The sequence below is a fragment of the Tiliqua scincoides genome, chromosome 1, assembly GCF_035046505.1.
Source record: "Tiliqua scincoides isolate rTilSci1 chromosome 1, rTilSci1.hap2, whole genome shotgun sequence".
NCBI classification, from domain to species: Eukaryota; Metazoa; Chordata; class Lepidosauria; order Squamata; family Scincidae; genus Tiliqua; species Tiliqua scincoides.
In genome coordinates this window covers 309,546,736-309,567,664 of record NC_089821.1, presented here as the reverse complement: position 1 = coordinate 309,567,664, position 20,929 = coordinate 309,546,736, and the positions used below count along the sequence as shown (strand labels likewise).

General features: G+C 45.0%; 1 protein-coding gene and 1 pseudogene across 1 annotated transcript; one reads left to right on the top strand and one right to left on the bottom strand.

The window, feature by feature from the left end:
- The first annotated feature begins 6,029 nt into the window (after positions 1–6,029).
- TBPL2 (TATA-box binding protein like 2) lies at positions 6,030–20,120 on the top strand. Its single transcript, XM_066630909.1, has 7 exons — positions 6,030–6,080; positions 8,790–9,190; positions 10,381–10,468; positions 14,410–14,501; positions 16,174–16,341; positions 19,056–19,150; positions 20,041–20,120. Exons 1-7 carry the CDS (start codon positions 6,030–6,032, stop codon positions 20,118–20,120), a joined length of 975 nt encoding a protein of 324 aa, XP_066487006.1.
- On the bottom strand, positions 17,811–17,930 carry LOC136638266 (5S ribosomal RNA; annotated as a pseudogene).
- Positions 20,121–20,929: the final 809 nt, after the last annotated feature.

Below are 20,929 nucleotides of genomic sequence, written 5' to 3'. Positions count from 1 at the left end.
GATGGTCAGGATGCCCACAGTACCTGCCTGTTGTCAAGCAGTTTGTTTTTTGCTAGTCGTGACTCGCGCAACCTCCTTAGTCTCTCCAGATCTCGGACGATGGCAGTGCCTTTTCTCTCCTCTTTTCCTCCTCTTTTCTCTCCAAGAAGGAACGACGCTGAGGAAAAACGAGCTTTTCTTTTGAGGTGTCGTTCGCTGCCCCTTTTTGTGCAACTTGCAACTATTCCAACCTGAGTGGGGGAGACTATCTGGGCACTTCCCTCTATTACTTACTCCCTAACTAACTATACCTTTGCACCCTGAACAAAGAACCAAAGCTGTGATGAGTGATTTGTAGGCAGTTCAGAACATGCCTGGCGACAAAATTATGTTCTGCCTCTGGGTGGCCCAGTCTTGGGACACCAGAGCTTGCACTTCTCTGCCGGCGAATTGTCTTTCTCTTGTCAACTTCCTCTCTCCATCGGTTTCGGAGGGCTCAAATAAACATTGCAAAAGACGCAGCTGCTCCCACACAGGGTTGCTCTGCTCCTTCTTCTTTGCAACATCTTGAACCTAAATGGCAGTGCGTCATGCAACACCCGTGTGCTGTGCGCTCCTGCCCCATCTCTGCCTTGCCTCACACCTGTCAGCCACAGGGGCTTGGCAGCGCACAAATGGTTGGCAACCTTCAGTCTCGAAAGTCTATGATATAAGCCTACAGCACCCAGTATTCCCAGGCGGTCTCCCATCCAAGTACTAACCAGGCCTGACCCTGCGCACAGCACAGTCATGTTGCATCACACATTGTGTCTTCCTGGATGTGATCTGGAAGAGGAAGGGGGGCAACATGGAACACCAGCAGCAGCAGGTCTCTTGTACTGTCTCATGAAGCCGCCAGGTTATGCTGCCTCCTGCCCCAGGCTTAGAGGTTTTCTGGATGTGCCTGATTTGAAGAAAAAAAAAAAAAAGGAAAAAAAAACAACAACAAAAGAGTAGGTCTTGTAGAAAGTATAATTTGCACACAGCTATGATAACACTAAAGTTGATTTTATACAAGTCATCAGAATTTGCAAAGTGAGTTTTATTTTTTGTATTCCTTTAATCTTTACTTAAAAGGTGAATGTGTATTCCTCTGGGAGGAATTGCAAGAAAACAGGAATGTTAATAAATGTTTAAAAAAAAAACACAGAATACTTCCTCCCTTATTAATATATAACTCTTATGTATTTATGCCTATCGTAAGCAAATGAAAATGCTTGGATTTCCATTCTGTTGCATGCCAGCTGTCGGCAAAAATAGCCCTCTATTGTACATGCATGCATTTTAGTCTTGACCTCTTTTTTCATTATTTTTTCTGGGGAGGGAGGGAGGGAAGGGTGTATTTCCCCTGTATAAAATTAGTGCACAAAGAAATATTTTTGCCTAGTTAATGTTGCCAAGCAATGCATATTTTTTAAAAAGAAACTTTGTCATATATGGAAATAGCATGTTTGTTTACATGTATCGGCTTCCTGATTATGCTGAAGAAGAGGAGGAAGAAAAAGGACACTCATTATCTGGAGATGCTGTTCTTTCTTTGCAAGTGTACAGTTTTCAATTTGTTATCACTGGTGAAACACCCTTGTGAGTTCAACTTGCTACAATATATATTTATTATTCGTTCTCCCCCCATGTAACTAGGAATCATGCCTACGTTTCATATCAGCGTTATATTGAAAGTGAAGGGAGATGATTAATACAAGATTTTGTAACACTGGGGTGTGTTGGCTCTTTATTCCATTTTGATTTTGAGGAGGGAGATGGCACTTCTTTTAAAGGGGAAAAAGGAAAATGCCACTTCTCCACTAGCTGCAATCACTCATGAAGTTCTCCTGCAGAAGCTTTGGGGAGGTTCAGTGATAGCAGACCTGCATCATTACCACCAAGTCCCCAGCTGTTATTATTATTACAGTATTTATATACCACTTTTCCCATAGGCTCAAGGCAGTTTACCATAAACCCCATTTTTAAACCATAAACCCCATGCTGACCATAAACCCCCTTTTTTTCAAATTGAGTTTATTCTGTGGAAGAAACTCATAGAACCCTACATTTTTCTAGATCAAGGGTCTCCAAATCCCAGCAAGCCTCTAATAATAATAATAATAATAATAATAATAATAATAATAATAATACAGGTATTTATATACCGCCTTTCTTGGTCTTCATTCAAGACTTTATTCAAGGCGGTTTACATAGGCAGGCTTATTAAATCCCCGTAGGGATTTTTACAATTTGAAAGAATGTTCTATCTTACAAGAACCACAACTTTCAGGTGTTACTTTCTTGATCTGGTTTCACATTCTGGCCTCCATCCTCCCACGCTCAGAGCAGATGGAATAACTCGGCTCAGCTTGTCAGCTGCTTCAAGGTTGCACGGTGCCGGTGGCCTCGAACTGGCGACCTTCGGATGTTATCTTCAGGCAAATGGAGGCTCTACCCCCTAGACCAGACCTCCTGCCCAGACCTCTATTCGGCCCGTGGCCAGCCTCTTGTGCCCTGAAAGCCTCTGACCCACTTGGCTGAACATGATTGGAGCTGTGCTCTGGTTGCATTTGGAGGGTGTTCTAAGGGCCAGAGAGGTTGAATGAATGAGCCCATCCATTCATTTATTCACTCATCTAAGTTCCATCTCTTATTTATTTATATAAATTTTATATTTAAATTTTTTTTTTCTGGCCCTCTACACCTTGCCAGATATTTGATGCGGCCCTCTGGCCATAAAGTTTGGAGACCCCTGCTCTAGATGTTTCCCTTCATGGGGCAGTCATCATCCTGGCTGCACAGCTCTTGCACTTTTCAAGCTTCCACACACAGCTGCAAAACACATCTCAGGTTGGTTCTCAGTTTGTCATCCACTTGACTCCTCCACACTCCTTCGCATTCTTGTGTCTCTTGCCCATAGCTTCTGATCACCTATCCAAGGTGAGACCCGAGCTGATCCTGCTTGGCTTTTTTCAGGTAATAGCTTCACCTCCAGACCACACCTGCTGCCTGTTAACTCTTAGGGCCCAATCCTACCCTCCTTTCCAGCACCGATGCAGGTGCATTGCAGCCCCAAGGTAAGGGAACGAACATTCCTTTACCTTGAGGAGGCCTCCATGACTGCACCCTCCACTGCAGAATGCAGTGCATACCCTGTTGGCATGGCTGCACCAATTCTGGAAAGTTGGTTAGGATTGGACCCTTAGCTCAACTCCTTGTAGCTGAAAAGGATATCAAGATAAGCCTCTGTTTTGCTTCCACTGCCCAGAATGGCTCCAAAGGGGAGGGGCCGCTGGTATGCTGTGGCGAGGCTCCCTGCAAAACTTAATGCTTTACACACACCCCTCTCGCTACACCACTGCCTTTTGGCTTCAGTTGTTAAGTATTAGCTGTTGCTGGAGCAGATGGTGCCAGTCACTCAAGAGTTGCTGTGCAACCAGCCTCCAAAAATGCTGGAGAGAAATGCTGCACCTTTTTTGACGCATAAATGTGAGGATTTTCCAAGGGTGTGTGCCTGACTGGCTTTTCAATTTCAAAGCTGCCTCTGGTATGCAGACCCTGCGTTTTGTGTCTTGAACTACCTTGATGGAAAGCTGGAGCAAACTATTCCAAATGTGATGAGGAAGGCCTTGTTCCAGGAGCAGACAAGAGGGCTTCATCGAAATCAGTTTCCATGTCGCCAACCACAGCTGGAACCCTGCAAACATTAATCTGATGAATCAGTGCATCTGAGAGATGAGGTCATTTCCTGCCTCCTTCAATGTGTATTTGAGGCCACACTTTTCTCAGTGCTTACAAAGCAGTCCTGGAAATGTTTGCTCAGAAGGAACTCCCTAGTTAGTGTTGGAAGCTGCATTTTACCTGTTCAGCTGAAGTATTGCTGTTTCCCCAAAGGACCTTCTTCAAAATGGATCATATTATTACAACCAACCTCTAAGAAATCCAGGGCAGCCTAAAGGGTCCTCACAACCCTGCAAGGTAGGAGCAAGAGTGGCCTGTGGTTGCCCACTGCAGACTTGGATTTAGGTCTTCCTGTTCTTAGTCTGACACTTTGGCACTACATCATAGTGCTGGAGATTCTGGTCCTAGATCCTGGCCAAGCCTTAGAAATAACCACAAACATAGGCACATTTGTGATTGGAAAGCTTTTCAGACAAAGTTGAACATGAAAGGCAGTGGACATCCCAGAGGTTGCTGAGAAACATGGCAACCATGCTTGAAAGCCATAACCTCCAAGGCATGTTGTGTGGGTGCTAGCTTTGGTTATTGGACTTTGAGAGAAAAATACCCTTGTACATGCTCAGAGACACAGCAGAAACATTAAAAAGGAATGCCACCCAGTTGTGCAGGCTAGACTGCAACAGCTCCACACCTGAGCTCTGGCCTGCTCAGCCTGGGCTACATCACCCCTCCTTGGACAACCTGGTGGCCCCTCACTTCCCTAGAGACCACCATACCAATGCTGACCTGAGTACAGACACCCATTTGGCAGAGCCTGCTGCAGCACCACTCCTCTCAAAGAACTTGACCTCTTTGGCCTGACTTGTGCCACATGGTGGGGTAGTTGTGGGGAGGTTGCCAGGTCCCACGCATCAGTTGCCACATGGCTATTAACTCAAGGGGCTGTCACTTCTCACTAAAAGAGACGGCAATGGGAGTCCGTTCCAAAGTTGGCCGTGTGTTTTGAACTACCCAGCTGCCCAAGGATGGTGTCAGAGGCCAACCAGGTGGTGGGGCACTGCTTGAGGTCACAGACTCATCAAGGAACCCTCCTGACCAGGCCGACCTCGGTTGGGCTGCTATCCAGGATTGTCCTGGAATCTTCAGGAATCCCCCTCAGTCTCTAGTGGATGCTGAAAGCCATGCTGGAGAGTTTGACAGGGTCTTGGCGGTTTCACAACAGGAGGAGCTTCAGGCGGAATTGGCAACCCTACACCCTTATGACTGGTGGTGGCCGCTGTAGCCCCCAAGTGCCATGAGGCAAGTGGGAGTGCTGCAGGGGCCTCCCCAAAACCATGGTGACTGCCATCCAAGAGTGCTGGAGTTCTGCAAAGGAGCTAATTAACCTACAATTCCCAGTGTGCATTGGTGTCATGGCCATGTGCTTGGGAGCCAGTTTAACTAGCATAGATATGGTTTAATTTCTGACTACCTACGATCAAATAGCCCTCACAGACCAGAGCTGGCTGTACAACCCACATAGATTTTATTGAACAATCCTCTGAAATGGGCTTTATTCTCTTGCTCACACTAACTGAGAAAGGCAGAAGGCTCAGGAAGTGCAGGAAATGGTTTGGATGCAAAAGCTGAGAGCCTGGGGGGTTGTGGAGGTCTGCAAACTGCAGAATTGCTTGCTCAGGCCTCAGCATGGTGGGGAAGAAAAGAAAGATATTCCTCCAAGTATTTACAAATTGGAATGTTTTAATTTATTCTTTTTGAATATAAACAGAGGTTATCTGATTATTAAGATATATTATTTTGGATAAATATCGGACTTATAACTTGCTGTGGCTGGTAACCATGATAAAATGGGTTTTATTCTCTTGAAATGGGCTTTATTCTCTTGCTCACACTAACTGTGCTAGAAGACATGTCAGGAGAGGCTCAACATTATTATTATTATTATTAACAGTATTTATATACCGCTTTTCAACTAAAAGTTCACAAAGCGGTTTACAGAGAAAAATCAAATAACTAAATGGCTCCCTGTCCCAAAAGGGCTCACAATCTAAAAAGATGCCAAAGAATACCAGCAGACAGCCACAAGAACAGACACTGCTGGGGTGAGATGGGTCATACTCTCCCCCTGCTAAAAAAAAAAAAAAAAGAAGCACTCACTTGAAGAAGTGCCTCTTACCCAACATCTCTGAGAACCTTGCAGATGGGCTCATTTGCTTGATCACTCTCAGCTGGAGGGATGGGGGGCTGAATTAGCCCTTTGCGGAGGGCAGCAGCTGCTCTTTAAAAAGACTTCTCTAGGGTCATTTGCTGAATTGCAAGCTGTGTTTTGGAATAGAAATCCAGCCATGGATGAGGACTTCTCTTTGGAAAGCTATTTAGACCAGTGTACAAGTCAGGTAGAGCCAAGGGTGTGGGGTCTATCTTGTTTCTTGCAGTATTTGGGGGCTGTGGCTTCTCTGCCTCAAGCATTATCAGGAGGGCCTGATTTTGGAGGACTTGAGCTTACAGGAATTGCATTTAGAAGAGCTGATGCCTTAAGTGCTCTTTATTCAGGACCTCTCAAAATGCCCAGTTCTGAGATGTGCTTAACTTATTTCAAGAGCATTGCTGGGAGTTCCAGTATAAAGGACAATGATTTCCATTTTGATTTTGCTGTACTTGGGTGAATTTTAGAATCCTCCATTACATTAGCATATATATATACATATAGTACAAAGGAAAGCCAGTGTAGATATGAAGAGTACTCCCATACTGCAGAGGCAGAGATTGAAGAGCACTGGGCTCTTCAAAGTTCATGGCCAAAGGCTGCTTTGGTTAGCAAGCCACAAAGCTTTGATTTTTTTTGCTGTAGTTCTGCAGCCACAGGTGCTGTAGTGACACACCTGTGGCTGACCATTGAGAAAATGGCCTCAGATGTGAAACAGCAAGTAGTGGAGGGAGCCCTTGTCCCACAGCTCAGGTGAGAGGTCAAACATTCATCCTCATGCTGAGAACCACTTTTTGCATTCAGAGTTGCTTGGTAACAATCAGCAGGTATTTCTCTGAATTCTGAATGCAAAAAGTGGTTCTCTCCTCAGGCTTGCAGCCTTTTCTGTTGCAGTATACACAAGAAAGTATAAATTCCCATGGACTAGAGCAGGGGTGCCCAAACACCGGCCCCAGGGGCCACGTGCGGCCCTTGGGAGCTCCCAATCTGGCCCATGGGGAGCCCCCAGTCTACAATGAGCCTCTGGCCCTCCAGAGACTTGTTGGAGCCGATGCTGGCCCAACAAAACTGCTCTCAGCATGAGGGTGGCTGTTTGACCTCTCACGTGAGCTGTGGGATGAGGGCTCCCTCCACTGCTTGCTCTTTCACATCTGTGATGCAGCAGCAGCAGCAAAGGAAAGGCTGGCCTTGCTTTGTGCAAGGCCTTTTATAGAACTTGAGCTATTGCAAGACCTTCATTCATTCATATAAGTTCCAGCTCTAATAAATTCATTTATGTAAATTTATTCAAATTTTAAATGTAAATTAATTCTTTTTTTCCCCCATTCCCGGACACAGTGTCAGAGAGATGATGTGGCCCTCCTGCCAAAATGTTTGGACACCCATGGACTAGAGCTTGCTTTGTCGGTTCAAAAGCAGGCCTGATTCAGTATATTTACTCAGAAGAAGGCCCACTAAGTTTTACAGATTTACATTCTAGTGAATGCATTTGAGATTGCAGTATGGCATTTGAAAGAAACCCTGTCCAGAAAGTTCTTTTGATAACCTCAGATCTGGGGGAACCATCTACAGGTGCTCAGTGATAAGAGAAATTTACTTCTGCTCAGCATTTATTGCACGTGTTTCAAGTCTGAACCTTTCCACGCAGTTTGCTATCCCTGACTCTAGTTCTTTCACCTTGGCTCTTTACAAATGAGCCATTTAAAAATGCTGATGGAACTTTTCTCTTTAATAGCAGGCTTAAGCAATCCATTGTTGCAGCCTCCTCAGGCAGTGGAAAATAGGAGTTTTCTTGCCCTTTGTGGGTTGCCTTGATGAGATGGGTCGCTGCATTCAACCTGGTGGGTCACAGGTGATGCAGACCTGTCTAATCTGTTACCCACCTTTGGGATGACTCCTGTCACCACCTCTATGAATAAAATACCAATATAACTTACAAAATCTCCCTCTCACTCCCACTGAAGATGAAGTGTCCATCTTCAGGTGAAAGCAGATCTTTTTCCTCCCATTTTAGAGTCCACTGAATTGTGCTGTAGCTGCAGACAAGCAGGTGATACTATTTTTGTTGGTACCAAGCTACTCTGTTGGTACAGAGACCTGTGTGTAGGAGGCCACACTTGGAGTATTGAGTACAGTTCTGGTTGCCACATCTCAAAAAGGAAATAGTGGAACTGGGAAAGGTGCAGAAGAAAATGACCAAAAGTGATAAGCAGGCTGGGGCACCTTCCTTATGAGGAAAGGCTACAGTGTTTAGGGCTCTGATCCAGAAAGAAGATGCCTGAGAGGGGATGTGATTCAGACATATAAAATTATGTATGGGATAGAGAGAGGGGTGTTCTTTTCCCTCCCATATATCACCAGTACTAGTCCATCACAGGTTGCAAGCTGTGATAAATATACACAAGCTTCTGGTTTTAGAAGTAGGCTATCTCTGAATGCCATATGCAAGGGAATAGCAAGAGGATGCAGGTATCTCTTCTGGTCTAGTGTGCTCCCTGAGGTATCTGGTGGGCCACTGTGGAACGGAGGAAGCTGGACTAGAACAGCGGTTCAGTTGGCTCTTGGGTTGCCCCTTCCAGTGCAGTCCCCTGGCCTGGAAATAATTGCAATGAAATGATATCACCTCCCAGCCACTCTTGGAGTAGTTGAGCGCCAGCTTGATCTGCTATCCAATTCTTCCACTTTGGGGGGAAAAAAGCTGAAGAAGTGAGTGTCCATGCAAGAAGGTCATGTGGTGCAGTTGATTGCCACACAGGGGTCTGGGAGCACAGTACCCACCCCCCAGCTATGCAACTGGACTAGATGACTGGACCGATCCAGCAGGGCTCTTATGTTTTAGGCTCTGTAAAAGTACAGTGCAATGGACGCTGAATGTGCATGTTTTTCCTACATTTTAAAGGATGACCTTCCAATAACCGGCCTGCAAGCATATGCTCCCATGAGCCCCTTTGCGACAGACTTGCCTATTTCCTCAGCCCTAGGTGCACTGCCTAGTTCTCAGTGTGATCAGAACAAAGACTTCTCCACCAGCTTTTCTTCGGTGGATCTCAGCTTCCTGCCTGACAATCTCGGCCAGGATAACGAAGATGGCGGTGATCTGAGAGACCAACAGAGCCTTCAGCTGGAAGCACAGAATAGTGTGTTGTGTTTTGACGGCAGTGGTCCATTCCAACAGAGGGATGAAAACGCAACACAGTCACTTCCAAGTGCGACCGAAGGCGGTCCACCCATGACACCGATGACTCCCATGACCCCGATGACCCCAGCCTCAGAAGGGTCTGGCATTGTTCCACAGTTGCAGTGAGTCAACCCAAAGGTGGGGGGTGCTTGAAACATCTGAATATCTAACCCTAAGTGTGTTTACTCAGAAGTAAGACCCACTAAATTCAATTAGAATTCATCCCAAGTTCAAAAATTGGTACCTTTTTACTGTAAATAGGCAAAAAAAAGACTTGGATGCAGTTTCTTTTTCAGCAGGAAATGAAGGGCCAAACTTCACCTGATTATACTGGACCTGGTTGGCTTCCAAATCATGCACTGGGTTGCTTCCAAACTTAATATTCAGCAGTGTGGGCAGAAGGACAGTTATAAAGCACCGAATGGATAGCAGAGGAGCTGAACCCTCCACTTACCTGCAATAGATCCTCCCCTACCTGAAACAGTTTTGTCCCCCTTTTTTCTCTCTCTCCCAATGGTGCTGGAGCCTCACTGAGAGAGGCAAATCACTGGAACAAAGTGGTTTGAGCCAACGGCATGGTTAGAGAAGGTGCAAAGCACTAAGTTTTGCAGGGAGCCTCATGGAGGCATGCAAGCAGCCCCTCCCTTTCAGAGCCATTCCAGGTGGTGGGAGCAAAACAGAGGCATTTGCCTGGCTCTGAAGGGCTGGTAGGGCTCCCTGCAAAACTTAGTGCTTTGCACCTTCTCTAACCATGCCACTGGTCTGAGCAGAGGCAGGAACATTGGTAAAATTTCCTCCAAAATGAGTAGGTGGGAATTCTTTCTTTTTTTTTTTTTTAAGAGTATGAAGCTCAAAAAATCAGCAGTTTCCATCAGGGAGGCAATCCAAATGTTTCCTGTCCTTTCCTGTCACCTATGACCTGGTTCTAGTTGGCCATAAGTAAGGGTGATGCATATCCCACCTGGGTGCTGTGTCAGCAGATTATCATCATCGAATGATCTTAAGTAATGAAAGGTATTTGGCTGCTTTACAACAGCACTTTCTTGAGAATAGGATCCCAAAATGCATCTATTCCATTGGTTCTCAAATTGTCGGTCTGGGACCTCTTCACTTTTTGTTGGGTCATGAAATTGACAGGGCAGATTAGGCTATGTGCATCAAGGGTTAAACAAGCTGCTACTTGGTGGGGGAGCACTGCTGTCCAATCACTATGATAGCCACCCCCACCCCGCATTTATAAATCAGGCAGCAGTTTCTAGGGCCTTTAAAATGTTTGAGAACCACTGATCTATTCCATTTCTCTCTCTTACAGGAATATTGTGGCCACTGTAAACTTGGCTTGCAAACTGGACCTCAAAAATATTGCCCTTCATGCTAGGAATGCAGAATACAACCCAAAGGTAAGCACTAAAAAGACTATTTGGATTCTGCATTTCCTCCAAGGAGTTCATAGATTTTTAAGGATATAAGAACAGCCCTGCTGGATCAGGCCAAATGCCCACCTGGTCTAGCATCCTGATTCCCACAGTGACCCACCATAAGTCTACAAGCAGGAGAGAAAGGCGCATGTCTCTCCCACCACTGCTCTCCTGCACTGGGGTGACTACTGTTGAAACACACCCTCCCCCCCCCAGGTTGTGCACTGCACAGCCATCACCACTGGTAGCCAACTTGGAAGGCCAGATCTGTCTAATCCCCCTTTTAAAGCCATTTTGAATATTTACAATCCAAATTCCACTTTTCCACCATTCCAAACTCTGAGAATTTTAGAGTGAATTCCCAAGCAGGTTACCCTGCACATGCCTGATCTTGTCTGATCTCGGAAGCTAAGCAGGGTCAGGCCTGGTTAGTACTTAGATGGGAGACCGCTTGGGAATACCGGGTGCTGTAGGTTTATACCATAGTCTTTCGAGACTGAAGGTTGCCAACAAACCATTCCCTTCAAGACAGAACAGGAACCATTTGTTCTGCCTGCAGAAGTTCCTGGGTTCAGTTCCTGGCTGCATCTCCACATAGGGGCTCAGAAAGTCTGGTCTGTCTGAAACTCTGGCAAGCTCTTATCTCCCTGTCAGTATAGACCAGGGTACAGTTTCTACAGCAGCTGTGGACATTCTGCCAATCGTATACCACTGTCATCAGTACCCATTCTGACTTGGGCACAGAGCAACACAGGAGTTCACAAATAGCCCACAACATTTTCAACAGTTGGGCTAGCTCTGCATGCTACACCATCCTCGGTGAGTGTTCCTTTGAAGAGATAACTTTCCAAAAGTGTGATCTGATGAAATGGGCAAGCTGAAATTAGCTTGCCCATTTCTTCAGATCACACGAGAGCTCATGCTATCATAAAAGTGTGTCCTAAAACATTGTTTTTATCATTCTTCAAGATGCAGTGTTTAAAAATGGCAGTTTGATTTCACAACAATCTTGTGAGAGGTTGAGCTAAGAAACTGTGACCTCCCCAGGGCTGTGGGTTGGTCCATGCGTGACATTTCTCCTGCACTGGAATGGAAATATGTAGGGAGGAAAAAACTTGTATTATATATTATTGTTGTTGGCAACCTTCAGTCTCGAAAGACGATGGTATCGTGCTCTGAATGGTGGTTCTGGAACAGCGTCTAGTGTGACTGAAAAGGCCGATTCGGGAGTGACAATCCCTTCCACACCAGGAGCAAGTGCAGTCTGTCCCTGGTCTGTCTCCCTGGCTATGGGCCTTCCTTCTTTGCCTCTTAGCCTCAGACTGTTGGCCAAGTGTCTCTTCAAACTGGGAAAGGCCATGCTGCACAGCCTGCCTCCAAGCGGGCCACTCAGAGGCCAGGGTTTCCCACCTGTTGAGGTCCACTCCTAAGGCCTTCAGATCCCTCTTGCAGATGTCCTTGTATCACAGCTCTGGTCTACCTGTAGGGCGCTTTCCTTGCACGAGTTCTCTGCAGGTGTTAATAATATATATTATTAACAGTATTTATATACCGCTTTCCAACTAATAATAATAATAATAACTTCATTTTTACCCCGCCTTTCTCCCCGAAGGGACTCAAGGCGGCTTACAAAATATTAAAAACATAATTTAAAAACAAATAAAAATATATTAACACATCATAAAAAACAGCAGTCAGAGTAAAAAAAAATAGGTAAAAAGAGCATAGAGCAGCAGCAAGTCATAAAAGAATCAGGCCTGTAAAAAATATTAAAAGATGTTAAAAAGATGTTAAAAGGCCGAGAACTCAGAAGGCCTGTTTAAACAGAAGGGTCTTCAGGCCTCGCCGAAAGGTCTCAAGAGAGGGAGCCATTCTTAAGTCAAGGGGAAGGGAGTTCCATAGCGTTGGTGCCACTACTGAGAAGGCCCTATTTCTTGCAGCCGCCCCACGTACCTCCCTAGGCGGTGGCACTTGTAAAAAGGCCTTCTCTGATGACCTGAGAGGACAAGCCGGATTGTACGGGAGCAGGTGATCTCTAAGATACCCTGGTCCAGAGCAGAACTAAAAGTTCACAAAGCGGTTTACAGAGAAAATCAAATAACTGAATGGCTCCCTGTCCCAAAAGGGCTCACAATCTAAAAAAATGCAAAAGAATGCCAGCAGACAGCCACCAGAACAGACACTGCTGGGGTGAGGTGGGCCAGTTACTCTCCCCCTGCTAAAAAAAGGAGCACCCACTTACAACTTGTATATGGCAGTTGTATCCATATCTTGCAAGTATCCATCACAAAACTACAGCACAAGTGATGTGCGTGTGATCTTTGTGTACTGTTTTCCCTTTGTGGTATAGAAAATGGAATATGTGAAATAACCATAAATGGGAATTTTAGCCTGGGTCTCTTAATCCCCCTGTGCTGTTCTCTGCTGGGGTTCTACAGATCACCTCCTCTGCTTTTTAACTTGTCATTAAGGACAAACTGAAATAAACAGTGCATGAGAGTGGAAATCAAGTCTGGATGAGGGAATTTTAAAATGAGCTGTTTACTGTGCGACTCAGTACTAGACTCAGACCTGAGAGGTTCAAATTCCCCTTCATACATGAAGCTCACTTGATAGCTGGGGTAAGTCACTCTTTCTCAGCCAATCTATCTTGCAGTATTGTTGTGACAGTGGAGTGGTGGTGTGGATACAGGGTGGTGGTGGTGGTGAAGTTCTGCCGACAGCGCAATGTGCCATGTTAGCAGCTCCTTCCACTTGGAGTGGGAGCGACGGCAACGGAGGGGCCTCTTGCACGGTGCATTGTAGCATCTGCAGTGTTTACCCCCCACCCAGCCGCCACAGATATGCCACTGCAGTCAAGAACTTTGTAAACGGTGTTTGTTGCTGTAAACCTGTTATGGAACTTTTGAGGAGCTGAAGTAGGTTAAGCACACAAAGAGAGCCCTGCTAGATGGAACAGAGAGTCCATCTAGGCTGGCCTTCTGTGTTTCCCACAGTGATGCCTATGGGATCCCAGAATCTGGGCATGAAAGCGATGGCCAACGTCTGCTATTGCCCCCTCCTGGTATCTAGTACTTTGAATAGCTAACTTTTTCAAGTGGGTGCTTTTTCATTTATTTAGCAAGGGGAGAGTGACTGGCCCAGCAGTGTCTTTATTAGTGGCTGTCTGCGGGTCATCTTTTAGATTGTGAGCCCTTTTGGAACAGGGAGCCATTAGTTATTTGATTTTTCTCTGTAAACCGCTTTGTGAACTTTTGTTGAAAAGCAGTTTATAAATACTGTTAATAATGGAGAGACAAGCTCTGAACAGGAAGACCCCACCTAACAATCATGGCTAAAAGCCATTAACAGATCTGTAACTGTGCTTACTACATTATTCTGATAGAGAGCCCTTCTAACGCCACAATTATACTAACCTGCAATTCCACAGCACCTAGAATAAGAAGCTGTTCTCATGGATAACATTTTATTTTCAGTATGCAAAAATATTGTAAGAATAAAATGCATATCTTTTTAAAATACTGTGTATTTATTTATACATTCACAATCCTGAGGGCCCAATCCTATCCAACTTTCCAGGGCTGATGCAGCTGCAATCCAATCACAGGTAAGGGAACAAACTCTCCCCTACCTTGAGGAGGCCTCCATGACTGCTCCCCCACCACAGGAAGTAGGGTGTGTCCTGTTGGCATGGCTGCATCAGGACTGGAAAATTGGATAGGATTGCGCCCCGAGGAACTGAGGTAAGTGGATATACTTTTTTCATGCTGCGAAATCCTCTTGCAGTCTAAGGAAACCATCCTGGGCCATAAAAGGTCTTGGGATTAAATTGATTAACACTATCAAAGTTTTTATATGCTGGCTAATGCAGTTGTTCAGTACTGAAATTGCAAGGTAGTAATCTACGTGTTGTTGCATTTTAGAGATTTGCTGCTGTGATCATGAGAATCAGAGAACCAAGAACAACAGCCCTTATATTTAGTTCTGGCAAAATGGTCTGCACCGGAGCAAAAAGGTAGGGCTTTGCTTTGTCTTTGCTAAGAACTTGGAAAAATGTAGCACTGAGTCTTCTTCCTCCAAGCTGGAATGAAACATACTAAATGACAGTTGGGGGATCTAGAACAGGCATAAAAATGTCCCTAGATACTCTGGCTAGTAACACACACTGCTTTTTAAATGGTTCACTTTATTTAAAAAATGTCCCCAGATCCATCCTTTAAGCTAGACTAGTGTATATTCTGCAATACTGCCTTCCTAGCACAACTACTGACACTGGAGAGCAGGACTGAGCACTCTTGAGAACCTTTCATGCTGAGTTTTTCTTTCTCCCCCCCGCACCCCTCTTTTAAAGTGAGTTTTAGCTCCAGGGCTCGGAACGTGGTCTGGGTGAATCTTGGAAGCCTTAGTAGGATATCCAATTGTTAACATTGTTTCTCTGCCCCTCCCAGACAGTAGAAAAAGTGGAATAAATGGTTCAAAGTATATGAATGCATGCAGGTTTGCTTGATTTGCAAAACCAGACATAAGTGTGTTCCTATTCTGTGAGATGGACAAGCATGATTTGTGCAACTGGTAACACACTCGCTCAGGATCTTTGCCCTGTCCACTGCAAGACTCTACACCTTTCGAATGCTATCTTTGTAATTTGACTCTAAAAATTGCCTGTCTCCTGCCACTTTAAAAGTCAGAAGGGTTTTGTGGATAGATACACTTCCAAAATATCATTGTCCTATGAGAGACAGGCCACAGGCAGAGGGTCCATGCCCACCTTACCAGGTTGGTCCCTTGGTGGCAGTGCCAAATACTCCATTGGGGTCCGGTAGGGCTTTGCCCCAGCACTGCCTGGTGCTGACATTGTGTCCTATTAAGATTACAGCATAGCGGAGTAAGTTAGGGCAGGTCCCTGGGTCAAAGGGCTTACAATCTCAAATTTTTCATAGGGGAGGGAAATGTGATTTGGAGTTGCATGTCTAGTGTCAAAGGCTTCATAGAATAGGTGAGTTTTGTGGAGGGATGTGAAAGTGATAAGGAGGCTGTTTATTTAAAAGACTTGGATGCCACCTTTTAAAAGCTCACAGCCAATAAAAGTACAATGGATGTTGGCAGCAAGGGCAAAGCTGTAGTTATCTGAAAGAGCAGACCTCCGCAATTGCAGGGTGGGAGTGAGCAGCTCTTCACTGACCAGAGAAGCTTGGTGTTCGTATGCTGCTGCAGATGACATCGCCATTCCCCTCTCTTAACTTCTTGAGGCTGTGGGGAAGGAGCCAAAGGATGATCCAACTCTAGCAACTAAAAAAGTTTAGCAAGGCACTTTTCAAAAGGCAAAAATGAAGATTTGTCAGGGACCAGTAGAATAGCTAGTGGGGGTGCAAAGCACTAAGTTTTGCAGGGAGCTTCACTGTGGTGTGCAAGCGGCCCCTCCCTCTCCTCTTAGGAGCCATTCTGGGCAGTGGGTGCAAAACAGAGGTGACCCTGTGATTCCGAGGGGGAGGGGTTGCTTGCATGCCGTGATGAGGTTCCCTGCAAAACTTAGTGCCTTGCACCCCTCTAGCTATGCCACTATCGGGGACCAGAAACTAGGGACAGTCCTTGATAAATAGGCGCAGTTGGAATGTGGGCACAGAGACTACAGCCCTACTTGAACGGGTTGCTGGATTATGGTTTTCCCTCCTTGTGTGGACCTGCAGTGAAGAACAGTCCCGACTGGCAGCCAGGAAGTATGCTCGTGTGGTACAGAAACTCGGGTTCCCTGCCAAATTCCTGGACTTCAAAATACAAAACATGGTGGGCAGCTGTGACGTGAGGTTCCCCATCCGCCTGGAAGGCCTGGTTCTGACTCACCAGCAATTTAGCAGGTACGTCTGATCACTTCTGGGGAGGAGGCACAGGGAGGACATGGGAAGCATTTCTGCTTGAAACTCCCAGGAGACTTTCTGGTTGCAGCTGGATCATGAAGCTCTGACTTTTCTTCTCTTCAAATTAGAGATTCTATAAAGCAGAGACCACATTGCCCCTTACTGGTCATCTGACTCAGGTTTCAGTATCTGAGGAGCTCAGTTTGTTGCTTGATGGGAGTGGAACATAAGAACAGCCCCACTGGATCAGGCCATAGGCCCATCTAGTCCAGCTTCCTGTATCTCACAGTGGCCCACCAAATGCCCCAGGGAGCACACCAGATAACAAGAGACCTGCAAGGCTTCCTGGGAATTGTAGTTAAGAACATAAGAACAGCCCCACTGGAGCAGGCCATAGGCCCATCTAGTCCAGCTTCCTGCATCTCACAGCGGCCCACCAAATGCCCCAGGGAGCACCCCAGATAACAAGAGACCTCATCCTGGTGCCCTCCCTTGCATCTGGCATTCTGACATAACCCATTCCTAAAATCAGGAGGTTGCGCATACACATCATGGCTTGTACCCCATAATGGATTTTTCCTCCAGAAACTTGTCCAATCCCCTTTTAAAGGCATCTAGGCTAGACGCCAGCACCACATGCTGAGTGGAGTCAGGATGCTGTGACATCAGGCATTTCTGACATAGATTATACCTGGGCTTTTCTGAACCTCTGAAAGCTGCCATGATCTGGTAGACCTCCTGCTGTAAATTCTCTCCTCCCTGCCTAATCATGTATGTTACAGAAGTAGAACCTGCAGTGTTCTTCTGCAGTAGAACAGTAGGTTCTTTAAAGTAGAACCTCCCCCAAGTTTATACATTGAGCTCAGTAAATTTACAGTGTTTTGAGCCTGATCAATTTTGTATCAAGTATACATAATTTGTGCAATAGTTAATGATAATAGTTATTGTTTGCAAAGATAAGTAAAAGGACAATAGCATATTTGTCTTCCAAGGGTTCATCTTATAGTATTCTTCTATAATTATTGTGACATGCAGTGAATTGTGTGGAAAAGTGGTGGCTTTTAAAAACAAGAAGAACCTTTTAAAAACAAGAAGTCTTATAGCATGAAGCTGCCTAGAATCAGAGTAAGGTGACTGGTCCTCTAGGTCAGTATTATTTGCTCTAACCCACAGCAGCTCTTCAAGGGGTGGGGGTGGGGGAGAGAGAATCTAGGAGGCTGGGAATGGAATCTGTGCATGCCAAGAATGAGATCAGTTGGTCCAGAAGAAATCCACTAGGGAAATGTTACAAGGTGACTTGCATGATACAATACCCCCATGATGGACCTCTCCTGTACCAGACCATACAGAATAAATAACAATATCATACATACAGCCTAAACGCAGTAGCATCACTAGGGTTGGGGTCACTCCCATCCACTTTATTTTACTATGGTTGGCAACCTTCAGTCTCGAAAGACTATGATATAAGCCTACAGCACCCGGTATTCCCAGGCGGTCTCCCATCCAAGTACTAACCAGGCCTGACCCTGCTTAGCTTCCGAGATCAGATGAGATTGGGCATGTGCAGGGTAACAGTTGCTGAATATTTTACTATAACAGTACAGGTCACCCACCAAATCAGTAACCAACAGCAAAAGCCAGTGGCCCACATGACACTAACACAACTGAATAAATGTATTGGTTCTGATACATGGAAATGAGAACCGACTCATACCAACACCTTATTCATTCCCTGCTGTGTCATAATACTTGTTAATACATAATAATACATAATCTGTCTCATTGGTCAGTTTTGAGTTAAGGAAATCCATTTTTTTAGATAAAAGGAAAACACAACTGTCTTACGGTTTTTGGGCTGTAACTTTTGATAGAATATAGTTATTTCAATGTGGTTTGTTTTGTTGCCTACTGCATTAAATTATGCACTGAGTGATATGAAACATTTATTTATTATTATTTATTTATTGGACTTGTAATCTGCCTTTCTCCTCGAAGGGCACCCAAGGCGGCTAACAACAATTAAAAGACATGGAATACATAAAATTATAAAATACAATAATAAATAAGTAATAAAACAGCACGGCCAACAGCAATAAAATGAGCGGTATAAAAGCAGTTATTAAAAAAGTTATTAAAAAGCAGCCATCATGTTCTCTATCAGTCAAATGCTTTATGAAATAAGAAAGTCTTCAGGCCTCGCCGGAAGGTGATGGTAAAACATGATGGTATTATCCCAAAATACCAAGATTTTCACATTTTTGCAGTAGTGGTGTTAACCCCAAGTGCATCATGCGGTGTGGTCCACACACACCCCCTCCCACTGCTGCAATCCTAGGAAACAGTCTGACTTGCAGAGCAATCCTATACATATCTACTCAGAAGCGACTGAACTCTACATTGGGAATTTCCTAGTTTGAGTCTTGTCTCTGCAAAAACTCACTGGGTAAAAACTCACTGAGTCATTCCCTCTCAGCGTGGGCAATATGGGGATAACATTCATGCACTGGCCTTAGAAGGTTGTTGCAAGGATTGTAACAAAATACATGTTAAACTCTTTGGACAGTTGAAATTGGGGGAGGGAGCGCACTCACTCTCATTCTCTCTATGCATGTGCTGAGTAGTATTGGAGTATGACTGTTAAGAGAGAGTTTGTGTTGTAGCTTATTAAGTTAAACTAATTTTAAAGCCAAGGAACTTTACTATAATTGTAGCTACGAACCAGAGTTGTTTCCTGGACTCATTTACAGAATGGTCAAACCAAGGATTGTCTTGCTCATCTTTGTGTCAGGAAAAGTTGTACTAACTGGTAAGTGATGTATGAGTCTGTTGTCCAACTCAGCACAGAACTGGCAAGGAGGAGGGTGAAATGCACTGTGGTTATGGGTCCTTCTGCCACTCAGATGGGGGGAACCCTGGCAGGAATTTCGTACCGGGGAAGGCAGTGAGATGCGCATCTGGCAGCACAATGCAGTAGCAGACACTTGGGTGCACGCACATGCTGCATGGCTGATGGCAACTGGGAGAGGGAGTGAAACCCATTGGTGGGAAGATTCAAAGGGGAATGAAAGGAGAGGAGGTGCAAGAGTTGGCCTGGGAAGAAGGGAGATGGAGGGAAGCCTTACGAGCAGGAGGAGGCAGTAATAGGCAAGAGTGAAGGGAGCTAGCTAGACAAGGGATGCCATGGGGCTTGGGAGCAGAGCCTGGGACTGAAGTGGGGGCTCAGTGAGATGAGTTTCTTACACCACTGCAAAGGACAAGCGCATAGCATGGAAGATGTGATTGCTTTTGCTTAAACTGCTGCATCTGATAGATTAAGGGCACAATCCTAACCAGGTCTGCTCAGAAGTCCTATTTTATTCAATGGGGCTTGCGCTCAGGAAAGTGTGGTTAGGATTGCAGCCACCGAAACCCTGTTTCTGTAGATAGATACTCCAAACCCTGTGACCCCCAATGAACGCCCTGGGATGAGGCTGCAGGCGCAGGAGTGATCCTGCCTTTTAAAAATCAGCCTTGTTCTCTGTCCTGTAGCTTTTAGGGAGTCGAAGAACCAGCACAGGCACACCCCAATACCTTTACTGAATCTACCTTGAGTGAGGTAGCCACCTTGAGTGTTCTTCATTGGATAGAAAGGCGGGATATAAATTTCTTAAATAAATAAATAAATAAATAACTGAACTGCAAACCAATTTTGTCTAGGTGCCAAAGACCGTTCTGAAATATATGAAGCATTTGAAAACATCTATCCAATTCTGAAGGGCTTCAAGAAAGCTTCTTGATGTCTGTAGCACATTCGGATGAACAGATAGGTTGGTATATCTTTTTATAAAATCTGGAGCACCAAGTATGAGTTCATGCACCTAAAACATGGACACTGATGGAAGATCTCTTCTTTTTTTGTGTTAACCTTGTTCACTCTGTTTTAAACAAGAGACAATTCACTTTGAACTGAACTGTTCAAATGGGTAAAGATGAAATAGAAGCTGGAAAAAATGAACAACCAAGTCTCCAATTCTGTTGAAACATTGGAGGTGTCTGGATTAGCATCTTGTACCTTAAGGATGTCATAGTCTCAATACAAGAGAGCTTATTTTACCTAAAAGGTAAATTACACAATTAAGGCTGCAATCCTAACCATTTTCCTGAGAGTAAGCCCCATTGAACAAAATAGGACTTGCTTCTGAGTAGATCTGGTTAGAATTGTGTCCTTACAATTTTGGTTTATTTTTGGCTCACTAAATAATTGTTGTCTAGTTACATGGCAGTGGTTTTTAATCTCAGGGAGGCAGAATACATAACCACTTTTGGCACTAACCATGGTTTGTTGCCTGAATCCTGATTAAGATCTTCAGCAAACAATGAAATAGCAGTAAGCCAAACTAAACTGAGACTTGCATTTCACTCTGCAATCAAAAATGCAAGGTGCTTTAACTGTGTGCTCTGGACACTGGTGCACAGCATACTTTGATGCTGACACTGATGTAAAGCATGGTTAGTGACCCAACCTCAGGCATGGGTTGTTTTCCTTATTCAGAGCTGAGTATGTCTACAGAGGGCCTGAGGCAGAAGCAGCTGGTTGGCGAAGCAG